Source organism: Pecten maximus, chromosome 3 (genome assembly GCF_902652985.1).
Source record: "Pecten maximus chromosome 3, xPecMax1.1, whole genome shotgun sequence".
Lineage (NCBI taxonomy): Eukaryota > Metazoa > Mollusca > Bivalvia > Pectinida > Pectinidae > Pecten > Pecten maximus.
The window spans coordinates 20,508,052-20,529,633 of NC_047017.1; the positions used below are offsets into that span (position 1 = coordinate 20,508,052).

A 21,582-nucleotide genomic window follows, 5' to 3' on the forward strand; every position below is an offset into this window, starting at 1 on the left:
TCTATGACTGGTATTCTGTTTTGTATAGTATTCTATGGCCGGTATTCTGTTTTGTATATTATTCTATGCATGGTAATCTGTTTTGTATATTATTCTCTGGCCGGTATTCTGTTTTGTATATTATTCTATGGCCGGTATTCTGTTTTGTATATTATGCTATGGCCGATATTCTGTTTTGTATATTATGCTATGGCCGATATTCTGTTTGTATATTATTCTATGGCCGGTATTCTGTTTTGTATATTATTCTATGCATGGTAATCTGTTTTGTATATTATTCTATGACTGGTATTCTGTTTTGTATATTATTCTATGACTGGTATTCTGTTTTGTATAGTATTCTATGGCCGGTATTCTGTTTTGTATATTATTCTATGCATGGTAATCTGTTTTGTATATTATTCTCTGGCCGGTATTCTGTTTTGTATATTATTCTATGACTGGTATTCTGTTTTGTATAGTATTCTATGGCCGGTATTCTGTTTTGTATATTATTCTATGCATGGTAATCTGTTTTGTATATTATTCTCTGGCCGGTATTCTGTTTTGTATATTATTCTATGACTGGTATTCTGTTTTGTATAGTATTCTATGGCCGGTATTCTGTTTTGTATATTATTCTATGCATGGTAATCTGTTTTGTATATTATTCTCTGGCCGGTATTCTGTTTTGTATATTATTCTATGCATGGTAATCTGTTTTGTATATTATTCTCTGGCCGGTATTCTGTTTTGTATATTATTCTATGCATGGTAATCTGTTTTGTATATTATTCTCTGGCCGGTATTCTGTTTTGTATATTATTCTATGGCCGGTATTCTGTTTTGTATATTATGCTATGGCCGATATTCTGTTTGTATATTATTATATGATGGGTATTCTGTTTTTTTATATAATTATATGGCTAATATTAATTACGTTTTGTATATTATTCTACAATTTGCACTACGTTTTTTGTTTTATTTTGCATTTAGAATGATATTTTTGTACGTCATTTTACAATTTGCATTGCTTTGTTTATGATTTTAAGTTATCATTATATATATATATATATATTATACCATAAATAGCATTATGGTTTGCATATAATTTTAAGTTAGCGCTTTTTTGTTTGTTTATAATTTAAAATTAGCTTGATGTTTGCAATAATTTGAAGTAAGCATTCTATTTTGTATATGATTTTAAGTTAGCATCCTTTTTTGTATATAATTTTAAGATATCATTCTTTTTTGTATGTAGTTTTAAGTTAGCATTCTTTTTTGTATATAGTTTTAAGTTAGCATTCTATTTTGTATATAACTTTAAGTCAGCATCCTATTTGGTATATAGTTTTAAGTTAGCATCCTATTTTGTATATAATTTTAAGTTAGCATCATATTTGGTATATAGTTTTAAGTTAGCATCCTATTTTGTATATAGTTTTAAGCTAGCATTCTATTTTGTATATAATTTTAAGTTAGCATCCTATTTTGTATATAATTTTAAGATATCATTCTTTTTTGTATATAGTTTTAAGTTAGCATTCTTTTTTGTATATAGTTTTAAGTTAGCATCCTATTTTACATATAATTTTAAGTTAGCATCCTATTTGGTATATAGTTTTAAGTTAGCATACTATTTTGTATATATTTAAAGTTAGCATCCTATTTTGTATATAGTTTTAAGTCAGCATCCTATTTGGTATATAGTTTAAAGTTAGCATCCTATTTTATATATAGTTTTAAGTTAGCATCCTATTTTGTATATGATTTTAAGTTAGCATCCTATTTTGTATATGATTTAAAGTTAGCATTCTATTTTGTATATAATTTAAAGTTAGCATACTATTTTGTTTATAGTTTTAAGTTAGCATCCTATTTTGTATATAGTTTTAAGTTAGCATCCTATTTGGTATATAATTTTAGTTGGCATCCTATTTTGTATATAATTTTAAGTTAGCATCCTATTTTGTATATAATTTTAAGTGAGCATCCATCCTATTTTGTATATAGTTTTAAGTAAGCATTCTATTTTGTATGTTTTACCATGATTCTCTTTCTGTTTTGTTCAAAATTTTAAATCAACATTTTATTTTGTATATTACTCCATTGCTATCATCCTTTCTATATATAATTTTCCATTGATGTTTCTTTTCGGATATCATTTACAGTTAGCATATTTTGTTTATTATCAAACAAATAGCATTACAGGTTATCACAAATCACAAAACAATAAAAAGGTTTGATATGAAATGAAATTGAGGAATAATTATTAAAAAAAAAGATAAATATTAATTAATTAATTCCTTTGAGCATGTATGTCATCAAACCACAATACTTATACAATGTACATCTTATAAGTAGGTGTCTTACATTGGAGATATCACATAATTCATATTTAGGGTGTTAAGATCAAATAAGAAAATCTATGAAACATATAAAATCATTTCAAAAATGAAAATATTGAGATAAGATATTCGAGTCTGGCTCCACCTTAATTTGTGTAAAGATGTTCCAGTAGGATGAACACTGCATCCATGAAATTAAAGAAATAAATATCAATATTAATAAATTCATATCATCAAACAAAAATTAAAGATTTTTTTTTTATTTCGGGAGGAATAATATACTAATTGATTGTTGTTAAAACAAATATATACAATTAGCAGGAATTATTATCAAATATGGTATATTCTAATGAGAATTAAGATAGCCTTCCATATCATCAGGCCACCGCTCGTAAATATGACCGCGCTCTTGTTGTTAACTCTGCCATTAGAAAACAACTTGATGTAAGATATGATGTATATATATAAGTATATACCGATGTGGTAATAACGTGCCATTGCTTTCAGACGAATCACAAACACGTGTATTACTGCGGTGTCGTTTCGACTCGCCCTGTTATACAGTATGATGTGAATCATAATTCAATTTGACTACTGCTGTCAGTTTCAATGGCCGAAGCTTTTGACCAGGCCTAGGTCAAGCTGACCTCTCGGCCTGGGCTTCCTGTATAACTATTAGATGCTGTTAGACAGCTAGTATAGTGTACTAACGCTTTAATATGGTCGAGTCGTACAGGTTTTAGTTGATCAGCTTTTTTGTTTATGTAATAACCTTTTTAGTAAACAACTGACCATACACACCTATGACTGTAGTGGTCAGTCAGCCCGGGGAGCTAGAACACAACTGGGTCACCGACGTCACATGCGCAGAGCTTTATGTATTCATTGTGCAAGAAGGTCATAGCGAGTTCACGCATTGCAAACAAGCGTATAAGCGTTGGTCATTGGCTGGTGTAATTCATTTAGCGTTTGGTCAGAGTTGAGCAAGGAGCGTGTAGCGATAGTGTGGATCTGTATCTTATACACTGTGTGGAACCTTATCACGGAATATTAACAAAAAAGTAAGTATATATATATATATATACTAAATAGTTTATGATATATATTTTATTCCTCGGAAATATTTTACGTTGTTACGTCATAAATTGTTATTTTCAATGGATCCTTGACTTGTTTACTGGTTGTTGTGGAGGTGTACTATCTCTACTGATAATTTGTGATTACCTTATGTTCATATGTACCCTGTTTATTTTACTGACTTTACAGGTGACAGTTTTAATGGTAATGTCACTTTTAAACAAATGAAGATGATTTTATTATTTTTCCATTTTACTCGTGCAGATAGGTCATGATATACACATGTAATACTACCCTCCACCAATAAGAAATTTTATGTTACAAACATTTTGACAAAAAAAGCTTAATCCTGCATCTTTTAAGGCATTTATTTGTGTTTTTTCTGTGTTTTTTTCTCTCTTCCCTTTTTTTTTTATTTGTGTACTCCTTTTTTTACCTCCCTGTTTTTCTTTTCTTTTATTCAATCTATAAAAGATGTTATGATAGCTTTTTGTGTGAGACTTTTTAGTATGAATAAAGCATTTATTTGCATATATATAAATATTAAAATTGTATCAATATTTCGACACAAAAAATTAAAGAACAATATATTAAAGTATCTAGTGTCTGTGTTACATTTCATATGTATATATATATATAGTCACTTGTATTGATACATATATTTTATATATTTGCGCTACATCGCATGTAATGTACAATATAACTTTTTATCAATCAATCAATTTCATTTATTTATGTTATTTGTTTTTTTTACAAAAAATAAAACTTTATTTTTGTTGCAGTTCGCAGAGATGGGGGACGCGGCCCTTGACCTATCCGCTAAACCAAGTGTGTGTTCCCCTCCCGAGAGAGTAAGTCCCCTACCTGTCAAACCCTGTGTACGAAATACCAGTACCTGTGAATCAGGACGCTCATCTTCATCTTCCGTCCATTCATTGTCAAACGATTTGGACCATGACATTTCTCAAGAGGAACATAGGAGACGATCTCCCGGAGAATACTCAAATCATAGTTCACCAAATAACATTGTCGGCGATAAAAGCAACAGTTCAGATAAATCTGATGCTGCATTCACACCATCCCGACCCTTCAAAATGTACCCTATGGATCAATTTTCTGCTTACAATGGAACAGGAAGTACCCCAACATCACCGCTCTCCCCTATGACGGGCTCGTTCGGCATGACAAGCATGTTCGATAGTCCTGCAGCATACCCTACTTTCCCTCTTACGCCTCTTACATCTCATCTTATGCAGCGAAAACGACGAGCGGAAAATAGAAATGAAACGTGCATTGATAAAAAGACAAAAACTGTACCAGAAGACAAGAAAGACGAAGCTTACTGGGAACGAAGGCGGAAAAACAACGAAGCAGCAAAGAGATCAAGAGACTCGAGAAGGTGTAAGGAGGAGGAGATAGCAATGCGGGCAGCCTTCCTGGAACAGGAAAATCTTAAACTCAGAGCACAAGTGACAATTCTTAAAAATGAGACTGCTAAACTGCACTACATGTTGTATAATAGACTATGATGCTGTCTCGGAAGTATGGCTAGGAATGGTGCGAATATGTTTTATCGAAAGTGCTGCAATAAAAATCGGTGTGTAGAGTGATGAGGAATTCTAATCATGAAGTGTATCGTTTTTCATTTATTCATTTTTATATATGATTGGATTGGTTGGCTGATAAAAGGACATGTTAAGGAATTCATTTTATTGAAATGTGAATTGTTCCAAACACTGAGGAATCTCGATATGGACATAGACTTGAGTATACTTATGTAACATGTGGCGGACGTTTAAGATGCCACGCAGACTTTAAAAGTTATACTCGTACAGGTGTAAATGGTATCATACCTTTTGGAGAGGCGTTCATGATCTCATGAAGGACAATCAACATTCAACTTAATCATTTTAGTTCTCGATGTCATATTTATCCATTTGTCAAGGAATAATTACGGTAACGAGGGCTAGCCGTGATCAAATAATAAATTATTGAAATGATGTAATATTTTTCGGCAAAAGAAACAATTTGGGATAGTTAAGTAAACTGTTGTTATTGTTGTTCAGGAATTGTAAAATATGAAATATGCTTAATTGTTTACAAGAAAAAGCATGAGACACAAACTGAAGAATGGGTCCTAGTGCAAATTTACATTACATTTACGAACAAATTATCAACAAAATCAATCTTTACATTTACCATAGCATAATTTAGACATGTAAGTTATAAATGTGTTTGTTTATTTGAATGTTTCAGTTTATATATCTATATATATATATCGTTCATTTGATATTGTAGTGCTATTTAAATATTTGTAGAACATGCTGACTATTAAGTGAGTTTCAATTATCACATATGCATGTGTCAACATATTATTTAGAATATTTTTCATTTTACTTTGATACAAATTAATCCTTTGCATAATTTGTATTTTTTGTTTATGCGGTTAGAAAGAATATTGTACTAAAATGTTTATAGATATGTTAAAAACAAACTGGATTTTACGACATTTAAATAAAATAAAACCTAATCAGTATTATTTGGAAATACAAAATTATTACGATTATAAACAATACAAAATCGAATTCACTTCATGAGAAAATATTTCCGTTATGCATATTAATCGTAGAATTATAAGATTTAAAAGTTTAAAACATGGTCATAAATTGACATATCATTTCTTAATGTGAATAGTAATTCAATTAACGATGAGTATGCATAGGAAATGTTTTCAAAGTAAGTACCAAAACGAATAAGTATCGACAAAATATGTTTCTTTGTAAAAGATGTGAAAGAAAAACATCATAGTTCTATATATGAAATATAAAAGTGCTTTAATTTGACCAAATATATCATATTTAAACCAAATACATGTTTTTTCTGAAATCGATAACCTGTTTTGGATGACTTGGAATAAATTCTCAACATTATCTAACACGTGCAAATTTATGCACGTGATTGATCTGAATGATATTTGTGCTAGAGAGTGTGGATTATAAACTTGTGAACAAAGTCTGGTGCAAAGTCTTGTTCTCGATGTGGAAACACACATATATATATCATTCGTATTGTTAAAATTTTGTAAGAACAAAATAAACAGTTAATGTGAAAATCTGTAGTTTTCTTATTATTTTATTTCATATTCCGTAAAATAGAAAGCTTCCTGTGTCAGTAATATAACTTGTATGTCTAATTAAACTTGGTTTCCTCTTCGTCAAGGAATGGGTTCGACTAAGTCTATTTCCGTGTAAAGACGGCTAGAATGTTTCTGATTATGGCTTGAAGCTCGTGTACTACTAATTACTCCGAGATGACAACAGCTGACGACTGATGGCAGACTGACGTTCATCCGAGGCACCTCATCCTTCATTGTTCGTGGCCTGTGATTATTGTCATAAGATCTATCCTGATAAAACTCTAAGTAAGGTTTGAAGATTAGAAGTGATGGTTATGCATAATTACCTGTAGAGTAATAATCCAATCCAGGTACGCAATGGATGTAAGTATTTAGAGACAATACTATCTATATCATTAGACATCTGTTACTACATATATCTTCATTATCTCAAATAAACAAACCCGTTTACTAACTGGACAGATTTTGATAATAATTCCCAATGAGTGTTGATAGCCGAAAGTTGACGGTACCTGATTTAATGTACTTTCACTTTACTAATGTGTTGCCTAGACAACCGTTGGCTTTGGTCCACGTGAAAATTCTATCATGATCTAATAGGTTCTATATTTAAAAGGTCCTGTTGTACTTTCTCTCTGGCCAGTGGCCATTTTTGCCAGCTCCCTAGGTCAGTTTGAGGTAATTGCGCCATGCTTGCACAACCTCGCCGTTGTGTTCGACTTTTATAAAATATTACGTAAGTCGGAGTGAACTTTTAGCCTCATTGTAAGAAATAGAGCGAAGCGTTTGGACCATTACGTAACACATGACTACCAAACCGTATCCCAACAGGCCGTGTTTACTCGGCGATATCGGTAATACACGAACATTACATCACCGAACCTAACATGAGGGAAGTGACCAATGGCCTGGACTGAGTGTAGGTCAGTTTGTATAGTGGTCAGTTAATCCTCGAGTCAATACACCGAATACACATACACTTAAAGCACTCGGGTTCGTACGTGTCTAACTAGTTAGAGATTTATAAGTTAAAGCGAGAATGATTTTCCTCACTGACTGGATCTCGATACAAGTTTTCAAATAAGTTAACGTCATATTTGAATAATACATTTTACATAATTTCTATCTATATTCTTGTTTTAATGCTTGACACATATGTGTTAGAGGTCAAAAACTGTAATCCACGCGAACATCCCCAGAACCATAGGGGCCTGACAATATAGTTATAGTTTTCTCTCTCTCTTTTGCAGCCATGATACAACAAAGATGCTGTCATTTTACTGAACATTGAACCTAACTCCCTAAACTTCTGATAATAATCTACTGGCAGGCCCAATCTGATTGAGAGAGGGTCCATTTAGACCATATCAATTTCCCAGGTCCCTGTGCTCGGGACACCTTCATTTCACCCTCCCTTGAGACCGACGGTATGAGCGACCCTGTATTAGCATGTTGTTGCGACATAGCTGCACTTTTCACCTTTCGGGGGGAGAGCGAACTCCTGGTTGAGTAACTTCCGTGAATCACCAAACGGTCACGCCCTTTCGACGGCCTATGCATTGTTATCTTTTGACATCCCACCACCATTACGTCATATCGTCTAGAGGTCAGCCATCTCTCAGGGTCAAAGTTCATCTAACTGAACCATTCTTCACGCCCTCCCAGACTCTTTGAGCTGATGGGGACGAATTCTCAGTACACCGGTCAACAGGTTATTAGATAACTATTACCAGCTGCCCGCGCGCGCTCTCTCCTTCGGGCAAGTACATGTAACAACGAAAATTACGGCGATTACACTGGACAGCCTCTGGGCCCTGTTGCTAGGTCACCAAGGAAACGTACTGTACAATGACTGTTACGTACAATTTAATGTGACTTTATAAATCGTAATCAAAACTTCGCACTAGAAGGGAGACACAGATTATGATACTAGTATATCTAAAAAAATTATTACTTGGCATCAACTTCATCTACATATCCGCTGACCGCACCAAGCAAGGAAAGCTGGTCGGTAAACTATGCTAGTGAAATTTTATTCCGACAAAACCCAATTGTTTGTGATTGAATAAATAGCAGGGATTCAGCGTATAAGCACTTATTTTACAGTCTTTTCATTCACCACAATCAAACTTAGTCAAATTAATTGATCTATGGAATTAGTGCCATCCTCATTATAGATAGTTTAATATTGTTTAGACCAATTTTGTTTTTTTTCCCTTCCAGATTCACACTTGTAGCCCCTAACGACACTGACCAAGTCTGGGAGGACGAAACACCGGGGGTGCCGGCATGATGAAGTTTTAATTATTTTAGTTCGTCAATACCAATGAGTTAATTAGAATCTGGAACGAAGCAATTTTATTATAAGATAAATGTCTAGTTTATGATAACGCCAGGCTCCTATGGAATACTGTTCAACCTGTACAGACAAACAGCTCTTATAGAAGGCAGTAAATGTTACTATGATAATTGTATTGTCATTTAAAAGCAATGATGCGGTTAGATATATAAATATGTTTGTGTGTGGATTAATTCCGGCGATGTCAGCTTGAGGTGTTTGTTATGTTTTATGTGACAAAAGCATAGAAAATATTGGAGGACACATACAATTTGCTAATTTACTAGGAAGAATTAAAAAGTTCTGATGTTATATTTCTATATAAAACTGAGTAAATCAATTACAGCAAAATTCCGATAAAACCAAATATGTATACAATATAAATAATTGGTCTAATGGCAGTCATCATATGATGTGATGTTTGCTATGGTTACGTCATCCAGACAAACATGACACTCATGACCAACTCATGATGTAATGTTGTAACCCAGGTCAGGGAGACTCCGTGACGTAATTATCTGCAACGTCACGCCTAATGTTACGTTCATTCCTTTGTGGTGGAACACTACCATGCCAAGTAAAAAATTGATAGAAAAAAAATGCTCTAAATTCAAAACATTTAATATCATGTAAGTGAGTGACATAACTCTTCAATGAAAAACATATCAAAATTTAATCATAACCGAAAATATTTTGATCGAGTTCTATAAAACTGATAACAAAGTCAATGTCATCGCCTTTATTAACGAGAAAAAAATCAGATGACAACAACAAAAATATTGAGTCATTGTCCATTTTGTTATTCACGCATTGAAAGAAAAAAAAAGCACTAACTGTCAAAATATAGATACTTTCGTACGAATAACATGATAAACGGTCTAAATAGGCATCAAAACATTTTTGAAAAAAAAAGATATACTTAGGGACAATAATCATAACGTCATAATATTAAAAAAACAAAAACAACAAAACAAAAAAACTTCTTCGACAAAAATTGATTTATAATTGAAAACACGATTAGGCTATTGTATAGTTAATATAGTACAAAACGTTACATACTTTACGCCATTTCCACTATGTGGATTGATTATCAATATAATGCTTCCCGAAGAAATTCTATTGGACTCCGCCGTTTTTTTCATTCGGTCTTATAAACAAACATTATTTTGGCGATATTTTATTTGTTTGTATTAATAAGATATTCTATAAAGTGGGTGCCATTTCTATGCAATTTTGTGCGAAAGCAAATTAATCGCTGTCGGCGATGACGTCATATGTTATTACCAACTGATAACATTGTCTGTCTTTTGTTGTCTTTTCTTTTGTCTAGAGTCTTGTCTAGATCTAGAATCTTCAGTTTACCACAATGGCTGCTACTCACCTGATTATGAAGATTACAATGCACACGCCGGAAAGTGTTGAATAGGAATTCGATGTCCGCAGGAAGTGACGTAGATTTGTTGTCTTATTGTTTACCAACAATTACCAGCATCTTACCGGTGATCGTACGGATGTGAACTTGCCGTGAATCGCTGTTTATCTGCCCAATCATCGTATGACTTTGTTTCCTATAGTAGTGAGTGATTAATCGGACGTATTACAATACATAAGTACACGTGTTCTATTGACGAGATCATTGTAACTGTGTGTAAGGCCATCTTGTTTCATCTCAGCATCATATCAGATAGCATGACTTGTTTCATATATGATTAAACCACAGATCAGAGACCAGGTTTATATTTAATGTCGCTCAGCTTAAATTTTTCAATAAAACACCATACAATTAAACAAAAAGTACAAAGTTAAGGAATGAAATCAGGTTAAGTATTATTGATGAAACAAGGACCAAGATCAGGGTTGGATATAATAGAGACCAGATCAGGGTTGGTGTAACACTATGGGGAGACCAGATCAGGTTTGGTGTAACACTATGGGGAGACCAGATCAGGATTGGTGTAACACTATGTGGAGACCAGATCAGGGTTGGGTGTAACACTATGGGGAGTCCAGATCAGGGTTGGGTGTAATACTATGGGGAGACCAGATCAGGGTTGGTGTAACACTATGGGGAGACCAGATCAGGGTTGGTGTAACACTATGGGGAGACCAGATCAGGGTGGGTGTAACACTATGGGGAGACCAGATCAGGGTTGGGTGTAACACTATGGGGAGACCAGATCAGGTTTGGTGTAATACCATGGGGAGACCAGATCAGGGTTGGTGTAACACTATGGGGAGACCAGATCAGGGTGGGTGTAACACTATGGGGAGACCAGATCAGGGTTGGTGTAATACTATGGGAGACCAGATCAGGGTTGGGTGTAATACTATGGGGAGACCAGATCAGGGTTGGTGTAACACTATGGCGAGACCAGATCAGGGTTGGGTGTAATACTATGGGGAGACCAGATCAGGGTTGGGTGTAACACTATGGGGAGACCAGATCATGGTTGGTGTAATACTATGGGGAGACCAGATCAGGGTTGGGTGTAACACTATGGGGAGACCAGATCAGGGTTGGTGTAACACTATGGGGAGACAAGATCAGGGTTGGGTGTAACACTATGGGGAGACCAGATAAGGGTTGGTGTAATACTATGGGGAGACCAGATCAGGGTTGGGTGTAATACTATGGGGAGACTAGATCAGGGTTGGGTGTAACACTATGGGGAGACCAGATCAGGGTTGGTGTAACACTATGGGGAGACCAGATAAGGGTTGGTGTAATACTATGGGGAGACCAGATCAGGGTTGGTGTAATACTATGGGGGACCAGATCAGGGTTGGTGTAATACTATGGGGAGACCAGATCAGGGTTGGGTGTAACACTATGGGGAGACCAGATCAGGGTTGGGTGTAACACTATGGGGAGACCAGATCAGGGTTGGTGTAATACTATGGGGGACCAGATCAGGGTTGGTGTAATACTATGGGGAGACCAGATCAGGGTTGGGTGTAACACTATGGGGAGACCAGATCAGGGTTGGGTGTAACACTATGGGGAGACCAGATAAGGGTTGGTGTAATACTATGGGGAGACCAGATCAGGGTTGGTGTAATACTATGGGGAGACCAGATCAGGGTTGGTGTAACACTATGGGGAGACCAGATCAGGGTTGGGTGTAACACTATGGGGAGACCAGATCAGGGTTGGTGTAACACTATGGGGAGACCAGATCAGGGTTGGGTGTAATACTATGTGGAAACCAGATCAGGGTTGGTGTAACACTATGGGGAGACCAGATCAGGGTTGGTGTAATACTATGGGGAGACCAGATCATGGTTGGTGTAATACTATGGGGAGACCAGATCAGGGTGGGTGTAACACTATGGGGAGACCAGATCAGGGTTGGTGTAATACTCAGGGGAGACCAGATCAGGGTTGGGTGTAACACTATGGGGAGACCAGATCAGGGTTGGGTGTAACACTATGGGGAGACCAGATCAGGGTTGGGTGTAATACTATGGGGAGACCATATCAGGGTTGGGTGTAACACTATGGGGAGACCAGATCAGGGTTGGGTGTAACACTATGGGGAGACCAGATCAGGGTTGGGTGTAACACTATGGGGAGACCAGATCAGGGTTGGTGTAATACTCAGGGGAGACCAGATCAGGGTTGGTTGTAACAATATGGGGAGACCAGATCAGGGTTGGGTGTAACACTATGGGGAGACCAGATCAGGGTTGGTGTAATAAAATGGGCAGACCAGATCAGGGTTGGTGTAATACTCAGGGGAGACCAGATCAGGGTTGGGTGTAACACTCTTGGGAGACCAGATAAGGGTTGGTGTAATACTATGGGGAGACCAGATCAGGCTTGGGTGTAACTATGGTAGACTATAGCAGGGTTGAGTGTAACTATGGGAGACCATATCAGGGTTAAGTGTAACTATGGGAGACCATATTAAGGTTGAGTGTAACTATGGGAGACCATAGCAGGGTTGAGTGTAACTATGGGAGACTATATCAGGGTTGAGTGTAACTATGGGAGACCATATCAGGGTTGAGTGTAACTATTGGAGACCATATCAGGGTTGATTGTAACTGTGGGAGACCATATCAGGGTTGAGTGTAACTATGGGAGACCATATCAGGGTTGTATGTAATTATAGCAGATAAGGTCATTTTCGGGCCCCGGGGTTAATACTCGATGGAAGGTATATATATGAATGTTCATAATTATAACTGGCATTAGACAATAAACATTATATCATCATTGATTAACTGATATATTCTGTTTACTGGTCATGTTGCATTATCATGTAATTGCATTTTTCTATATTTGTCATATCGCTGTTTCATGAACAGTTTTTCTTTAAGAAAAATACTCTTTTTTTGCTGTTTACATATTTACTGAATTTCCCCGGATATTTTATTAGAAGCAAAGTATTGAGCGGCTGTTGTGTCACGCCACCTACAGTTAATCCGTTACAGGATTAACGCATAGAGGATTATAGTATAAATGGTAGCATCATTTAAACAAGACGTTTAACGAGATATTTAACTTCGCGGTGACTGAATAATTGAACACGATGGTCAGCTCTCAGACGTACTCTCTACCAATGGTCCTATCATTACACAACGATAAGTACCCTATAGGTATGACCTAATTGTACTCATAAACAACGCCCAGTACTCGACAGAATGATCCAATTCCATAGCATAAACATCGGCCTTTACTTCATCTAATATATAATTAATCCATTTCACGATGCTCGTGAATGACTGAGAAACATCTGTTTAATTTGCTAGAATTGAATAACTCAGATTAGTGTTAATCATTGAACAACCTTGTGGTCAGCGTGTGGTATGGCCAGGCTACATAATATCTATGTACTTATCACTAATCGTTCATTAATGATTTCTGATGGCGAATTAATTCTTCAGTTTGATTCCGAATGGCGACAGGTGACGTGCATTTGTGTAATTCTCGTGCAACCCACTTGATCGAGAGGGATTATTTTTCATGGTCAGGATCGGTCAGTTTCCATAAAGGGCTGATGCGGACAAATCTAATAAAAGGCATGGCATTGTTTGCGATATGGCAGCAATGACATGTCTCCCTCGAGTACGGCACTGTTAGTGACCATTACGCCGTCATTGTCCAAGGACAGTTTCACATTCTATCGAAATTGATTCAGACATGGTCATCCGGCTGGTCACCTGTAAATTATGGATCGGTCTCGGACAGTTGAATTATATAACAAGCCCGCTTGGTCAGTTTGCGATCCGGGCCAAATCGGGTACCTTATTGTGCATTGCCATTGTAGCGGTCAGTCCGGTAATGCATACATTGTCTAGTGGTTTATGGCCATCGTCCGGATTTATTTAGGGAAACTAATCATAAAGTTCCCAGTTGGAAGCTGGTTTAATTGCCATGAAATGCAGTCTGCAATCCTTGTGACATTTTGCGTTAATTTTAGATTCCAGCCCCTGTAATCTAGTCATGGTTAATAGTAGAAGTGTCAGAAAGTGTCTGTAGGGATATCATTTCCCCGCGGGATGGGATGGGGCGGTCAGTCAAATGTCTTGCTTACTGCGAGTTCCCATACTGTATCTGTACACGGCATCAAAGTTTGGCCAATGTACAAGGGTCAGGACCTGTAGACGAGAGATAGAATCAAACTCGAAATATTATTGCGTTCTGTGGATGAGGCAGATATATCAATATTTATGCAACTGAGAGGCGCCTCACTAACCTGTGATAACGGGTAAACATATCCGCTAAAACTTGTTTAGAGTTTCAATCATTGTACATGTCCGGGCTATTTTGGCGTTTGGTTTGCAGACCTCCCTTGGTCAGTTGTAAAGCTCTGAGGTACATGGTGCTTATCTCTCGCGCTGCGGTCAGCCCGACTTCTGTCAGATTTGTGTAAGAAAATTAGCTTTCACATACACCGGCTAAAAATGCCAGTTCGCCAGCCCCTGGTCTGCCTCTATGTATATTCACCGGGTGAATTTCAAGGTCAAACAAAAAACATCCCGTACATCCCGTTGAGCATCTAAGACGCATATTTGCTAATTAGATGAAAAATCCCATGATTCAATAAGCAGTAAGCGAAGCTGAGTTTTATTAACTATGAATAAAACTATATTTCTATTAGAATTTATCGATATTAATAATTTATGTAAAAATAAGTATGTTGATAAAATGGATATAAGTTCATTTTATAATAAAAGACATTTTAGTTGTGCATTCAGTTCACTTGTTTGTTCAATATACTGACTTTGTGAAATCGTGTAATTTTATTAACTGTATGTAAACCTGTGTATCTATACTTTTTTTTTTTTTATTTCAGATAACTTTCTGTTTGCTAAGAAGTATATTTTCAATAATATATTCAAAGCGGTGTATATTTAAATTCACTGTTTATGAAATGGTTGTTTTAATCGATTATAGCTAAGACGATGCATTATTTTACTGACTGTATTATAAACGCTGTATTTCAATTGACTGTATGTAGGACGATGTATTTTTACTGACTAAATCATAAACGCTGTATTTTAATTGACTGTATATAAGACGATGCATTTTTACTGATTTTTTTTATAAACGATGTGTTTTAATTGACTGTATGTTACTTAACTGTAAACCGGAATATTTTAATTGTCTATGTTTTGAGTGATGCACATGTATCTTAATTTTCTGTAATACAATTAACAATATGTGGTGGTGAAACGGCGTATCTTAATTGACTTTTTATAAAACGGTTTATTTTAAGTGAATGTATTTTAAAGGGTACATTTTTAATTGACTTTGTGCCAACTGGTGTATTCTAATTTTAATTAGCCATATGTAGACTAGTGTATCTTAAATTACTATAAATAAGTCAGTATATTTTAATGCATTTTAAACTGTGCATTTTAATTGACTGTGTGCCAATGGTGTCTTTTAATTTACTATAAATAAGTCAGTGTATTCTACCAGATATACCATTTTACATAAGATGACCCTATATGTAAAACAATATACAGTTATATTAGAATAACCTGGTAATTAGACAGTGTATTTTAATTAATTGTAAGTAGCACATACCTGTTCATTTACTCCAGCTAATCAATCAGTATATTTCATATATAAAGCGATGTATTTTGAATAAGTATACAGTATACATGTATGTACATCGGTGTATTTTAATGAAATTATAAATCGGTTTTTTTCATTAGTTTTTTGGTGTTTTTATTTTTTTTGGGGGGGGGGGGGGGGGGGGGACGACGTGTGATATTAATGATAGAAAACTATGTGCTCTTCGGGTTCCATTTCACTATCATTAAACAGTGAGTGTGTTGGTTGTGTTTCCTTCGTCTAAATCAAGTAAGTGTCGTGCGAGTCCCTTGAAATCAGAATCTTCTTTCCGAAAGGTCTGTGCATAATTAGGGCAGGACAATTAAGTTATCATTATTTTAATATAGTGAACAGTAAATCAGTGGTCTCCGATATAGTGTTAAAATGCTAAAGATATCAATGCTAACGAACTCAATTACGATGCAGACTGAAATAAAGAATCCTTTTGTTCAACTTTTTTATTTGTAGTTTCGCTTTTCATATATAAAACGCTATGTCTGGGTCGTGTGTCCGGCTAAGTACGGTGTGACCACGCCCCCCTCGTGCCTGAAGTACCCTAAGGATACACAGGGTGGTCAATGATACACGCGACGGGTTTTTGACCATTGACTGTACAATCATAAAAATATCAAAAAGGAAGAAATAAATTATCAAAATAAAACATCTGGCACGAGTTTTAAATCGTTTCTTTTATTGAACAGCTGGATGACAATGATAGAAGTTCCTTTTTACTGTAGAATAAAACAAAAATATCTGGAGAATTGTAGAAACGATTATGGTTTATAAATATTCATAAAATCTCGTGTTTAGCTGACCGCACGAGTAACGTGAAACTGATGATATTTATTGATAATCCTGTCAAGAGGCATTCTTAAGGCAGAAGTCATTTTTTCAGTGTATAGATGACAAAACACTAGCTCAGTAGTTGGTATGTGTTTGACCATCAGAAGCCTCGTGGTCATCCTTTGTTCGGCCGTCGGATCAGTTTGTCCACCTGCTTGTGAGCTTGACCTCTCTGTTTCTAATGTCACGCGAAAAGAGGCAATTAACGGTTAAGAAAGTTCAACTTCTTTTTGAATTTCGTCATGACCGACGGGTATTGGAGCGTCTGGGGTACGACCCTTCGGGGGTCATGACAAGGTGCCGAGAGTCAAAACCCATTACCCGGGGTAGATCCGATCATATCACCTCACGGGAATGAGTCCAATCCAGTGTCCCCTAAGATTACTATGCCGGTCGCCATGATATGTATTTATAATTGTTTTGACCTTTTATATCACGCTGTAAATCTATATAGCCACATGGATATTCGGACACACCGCACACACAAATAGTGTAACTTTTACCGGATCAGCGTACATTTTTAACATTTAATTTTTGACCTCTTGATAAAAAAGACACATTCATCTTGAATTTATTACTACTTACACATTTTATAGATTTTTCATATGATATACCGGTATATATATATGTGTGTGAGTGTGTGTGTGTGTGTGTGTGTGTGTGTGTGTGTGTGTGTGTGTATGTATGTATTGATTACAGAAGAGCTTAAATCTAACAATACTTGAAATCAAATACAGTAACTGTTTAGCTGTATAAGGATACGAGTATGAAAAACTTACTGTGTTGTGATATTACGTCGATACTAATTAATTTTATTTAAAGTAGAAGATGACGTGATATGGTTGCACCATAGACAATTTGACACTTTCTATGGTACCTGATTAAAGCCATTTCTCCTTCTGTCGCCAAAAATGCGCAAAAGCATCATCACTTGTTGCCAATTAAAGATCCATTCAATTTTCTTTTTTATTGCGGTAAATATAGCACCGTTTACTAATAAGCATAACTTTCGCTAAATTTGCTAAATAGATAAATAAATAAATTGGCAGTTAACCAAATAAAACTACGCCTTTTTTGCGACGACAAAGAAGGGCTTTCGCTATTTTAGGAACACAGTCGTCGAATGGAAGGACACATGGGTCTTACTATGGAATGAAACCGAAGAAACCAGACGAAAACTCAAGTTGTCGGATTGGTAAACCCCACACCGATCGGGGAATCGAACCCCGATCCCCTTGGTGAACGGCGAGTGTCTTACCACTAAGCCACACGACCACCAGTTGGTTGTGGTAAGGTGACGACATGCTGATGAACGGTAATTATGGCAGTTTTCTTACTCTCTTTGTTATCAGAGGTCAATATGTATAACATTCTCTATACATGGCGGATAGCAATGAAGAAAAGCTGGACATGGTCTTGACTTATTGCCATACTAAAGAAGTTGCATTAAAATGCCGACGTAGAATGGAGCTAACTAAAGCAAACGGAACTGATGGAATACCGAGTAAGATGAATGTTTGCAAGAAAGGCATAGTACCTGTACACAGAAAAACGTGTACTTTTACCGTAACTCCGAAAGCGGAGACGGATTTAGCCTTATTCCGAAAGCGGAGACGGATTTAGCCTTATTCCGAAAGCGGAGACGGATTTATCCTAACTCAGAAAGCGGAAACGGATTTACCCTAACTCTGAAAGCGGAGACGGATTTATCCTAACTCAGAAAGCGGAGACGGATTTACCCTTACTCCGAAAGCGGAGACGGATTTACCCTTACTCCGAAAGCGGAGACGGATTTACCCTTACTCCGAAAGCGAAGACGGATCGTTTGGACACTTATTCTCATAGGTCTTTGTTGTTTTTGTCTGAACAATATGAATTCAGCTTTGACATGCTACATATGGAAATGGTTTTAGGGGCGGTAGGAGTTTTGGGGAGCATTTAAGATGGCTAAGAAAATAGACATTTTCGTTTGTTTCACAGACCTGCAGATTCCCACAAAGACCATAGAGACCTATAATGGTTCAAATGAATAAAAGGGCCGATTTAAAATACAGTAAAGCCACTTTACGACACTACAAGTGATGCCGTGAAACTTGGGTGTTATGTCACAGACTTTTACTTCGGTCTTCGGAAAGGTAACGCCGATTTCTACATGAACGCTGTAAAACACGTTCAGTATGTAACTACGGGGACATAAACTTCTGTACCTTGGCGTATGGTGATCATATCGCGTTAATGGCGGAGGATGAAACACAACTTCAAAAGTGTGTTGGACCAACGCCACTCCTGGCGCAAAAGCAACGCGCGACAATAAACGCCGGCAAAACAAAAGTTCACAGGAAACAATGCGATTTCAATTTTAAATTAAGGGTGGTCACATTGACATCGGCTATGATTATTCATGTTCCCATTTATATAGGCGGCTTTTAATGAGCTCATCAATCCAGTTATATTGGTGTCGGAACACTATATGGCGCCAAATTGATGTAATAGACAATCAGAAGGTGGGATCTCTTCTCGTAGTGATATCGTACCATGATCAACGTACACAGAAGTTCTTCGATTAAATCTACAAATTAATTCTTTAGATATCAATAGCTAAGTATAGTCAAATTATGACGTTGAACACATAATAATTGGGGTCATGACCTTTTGCTTCCTGATGCGTATTGGTTTTTTTTATTTATAAATAATTTCAAACATATTTGAACATGGTCGGTGCATATAAAAAAAAAAGTGAAAAAAATAAGTAAGCATAACTTGCAACTATGTTCATACCCATGTACCAGGGATATAAAGATTTTTTGGATATTTTACACTATTTTGCATGTTAGATAAACCGTATGATCTTAGAATTAGCTCATTACTTCTTTCAAATTGAGAAACGGAAAAGTACACCAAACGGAAAATCCTCCCACCAGTTATAGTATAGTTTGTGTTTTCATCAGCCTGTATAACTTAAATCTAATTTTCAGGAGATGAATCACACGAATCGTGAATCTGTCACGAATAAAAAAAATATTTGCAAAATGTTATTGTGTGTTATCTTTATCATGTTTTACTGATAAAATGCGCGTAGGCGCGTTAATTACTAAATCAATGGTTTTTGTTTTGTGTTTTCGTAAAATTGTATATATTGATATATAATCTATGTTCTCATAAGCAAAATATAACCATATGTTCGTAGCTTTAATATGCTGTAAATATGATGTTTGTAGTTTGCGACGACGTGTTGCGCTTTGATGAAATTAATATGTGTATCTTTATCATCTGCTTCTCGCGAGATAAACTGACCACTGTGGACATCGTGGACATCGTGGACATCGGCCAAAGGCCTTTAACTACATCACTTTTCGTTATGATGAATATATTTTCAGTACCAGATAGTTTGTTGCTTGGCTAAATATCCCAATTGTCTATATTACAGTGGATTTCACCGGAAGTAGTCAGTTACAATAGCGGAAACACACTAAAGTTACACCGGAAATAGTTGATGACATTAGTAACACTATTAGCAAATTAATCGGCATGAACAGGAACAAAAGCATAAAATAGTTGAACTCACTAGATTTGTTCTGTAAAAAGTCGGATACCTTATAAGGTACCCATGTCATACCGGAAATATTTAGTGATCTTAGAGGAACCCCGCTTACTTTTAAACCGGTAACGGTCGGTTACGTTATATATAATTATTGTTTATAATCCTCGTACAAAATGAGTCAGTGACATGAGCGGAACCACACTACATTTGAACAGGAAACAGTCGGTTGCTTTAGAGTGAAACCACGCTGTATTAACACCGGAAATAGTCACTTAAACTAGCGGAACCATGCTTACATTTAAACCGGAAACAGTCGGTTAGCTTATAATGAAACCACGTTATATTAAATCTCCTGAAAGAATCGGTAAACTTAGCGAAATCTTATATTTGAATCAAAAACGGTTGGTTACCTTTTATGACTTATTTAATATTCAAACAGAGTCGGTGACTATGGTGAAACGATGTGTACATTTGAACCGGAAATAACTGGTTACCTTACAGCGAAACCATGTTTACACCGGAAGCAGTCAGTGAACCCATTAGTAGTACGTTAACATTTATGATAAACAGTGCACATAACTCGTGTCCAATACACCTTTCCCAGAAACTGACCTACAAACGCCATTACCTATATGTGGGCATAATTGATATCATTTGTGGTAATCACGTAACATGCTTCATAGTTCTCCACCAACGGCAAATAAAACGATCATCTGTCACAGGGGACATCCCTGTACAACACTCGTCCGACATTAGTCGCGTGCATGTATATGACATGTCCAGCAGTGTTTACCAACAAATGTCCAATGCTTTCCTTGTCCTTAATTACCTGGACAGTGGTCACTACACGTTAGTTTTAATTAATGGTCACGTGTCAGAAGATGTATGATGTATTGTTTCGTGTCACGTGATTATATATTTACCTTAGTAAGTACTTTGGTTTATGGGTTTGCTAGGTAACTGGCTGTGTATTATATATATTTACCTGTAGAAATATATAGGTAAATCAGTGATTTTGTGCATGCGTTATAAAACGTGTTACCTTTCCTCATACGGAATGACAAAAGACCATTTATGTTTGGCATATATATTACCAGGTAGACGTAAGAAGACGCGGTTTTATTAGCCGAAGATAAGTGTTTCGAAATGGAAGAAAAAATAATGCATATTTGCATTGTGTATCTTTGTTATGATTTCTTTAACTGCACGCTAAACAAATCGAACGACTATTTGGCAATGCAGCAGCTTTTC

The 21,582-nt window shown here is 36.1% G+C and overlaps 1 protein-coding gene across 1 annotated transcript; it reads left to right on the forward strand.

Moving 5' to 3' along the window:
- Positions 1-3,254: 3,254 nt before the first annotated feature.
- On the forward strand, positions 3,255-6,518 carry LOC117323524 (hepatic leukemia factor-like). Its single transcript, XM_033878792.1, has 2 exons — positions 3,255-3,388; positions 4,187-6,518. Exon 2 carries the CDS (start codon positions 4,196-4,198, stop codon positions 4,931-4,933), a length of 738 nt encoding a protein of 245 aa, XP_033734683.1. The 5' UTR covers positions 3,255-3,388; positions 4,187-4,195; the 3' UTR covers positions 4,934-6,518.
- The last annotated feature ends 15,064 nt before the right edge of the window (positions 6,519-21,582 follow it).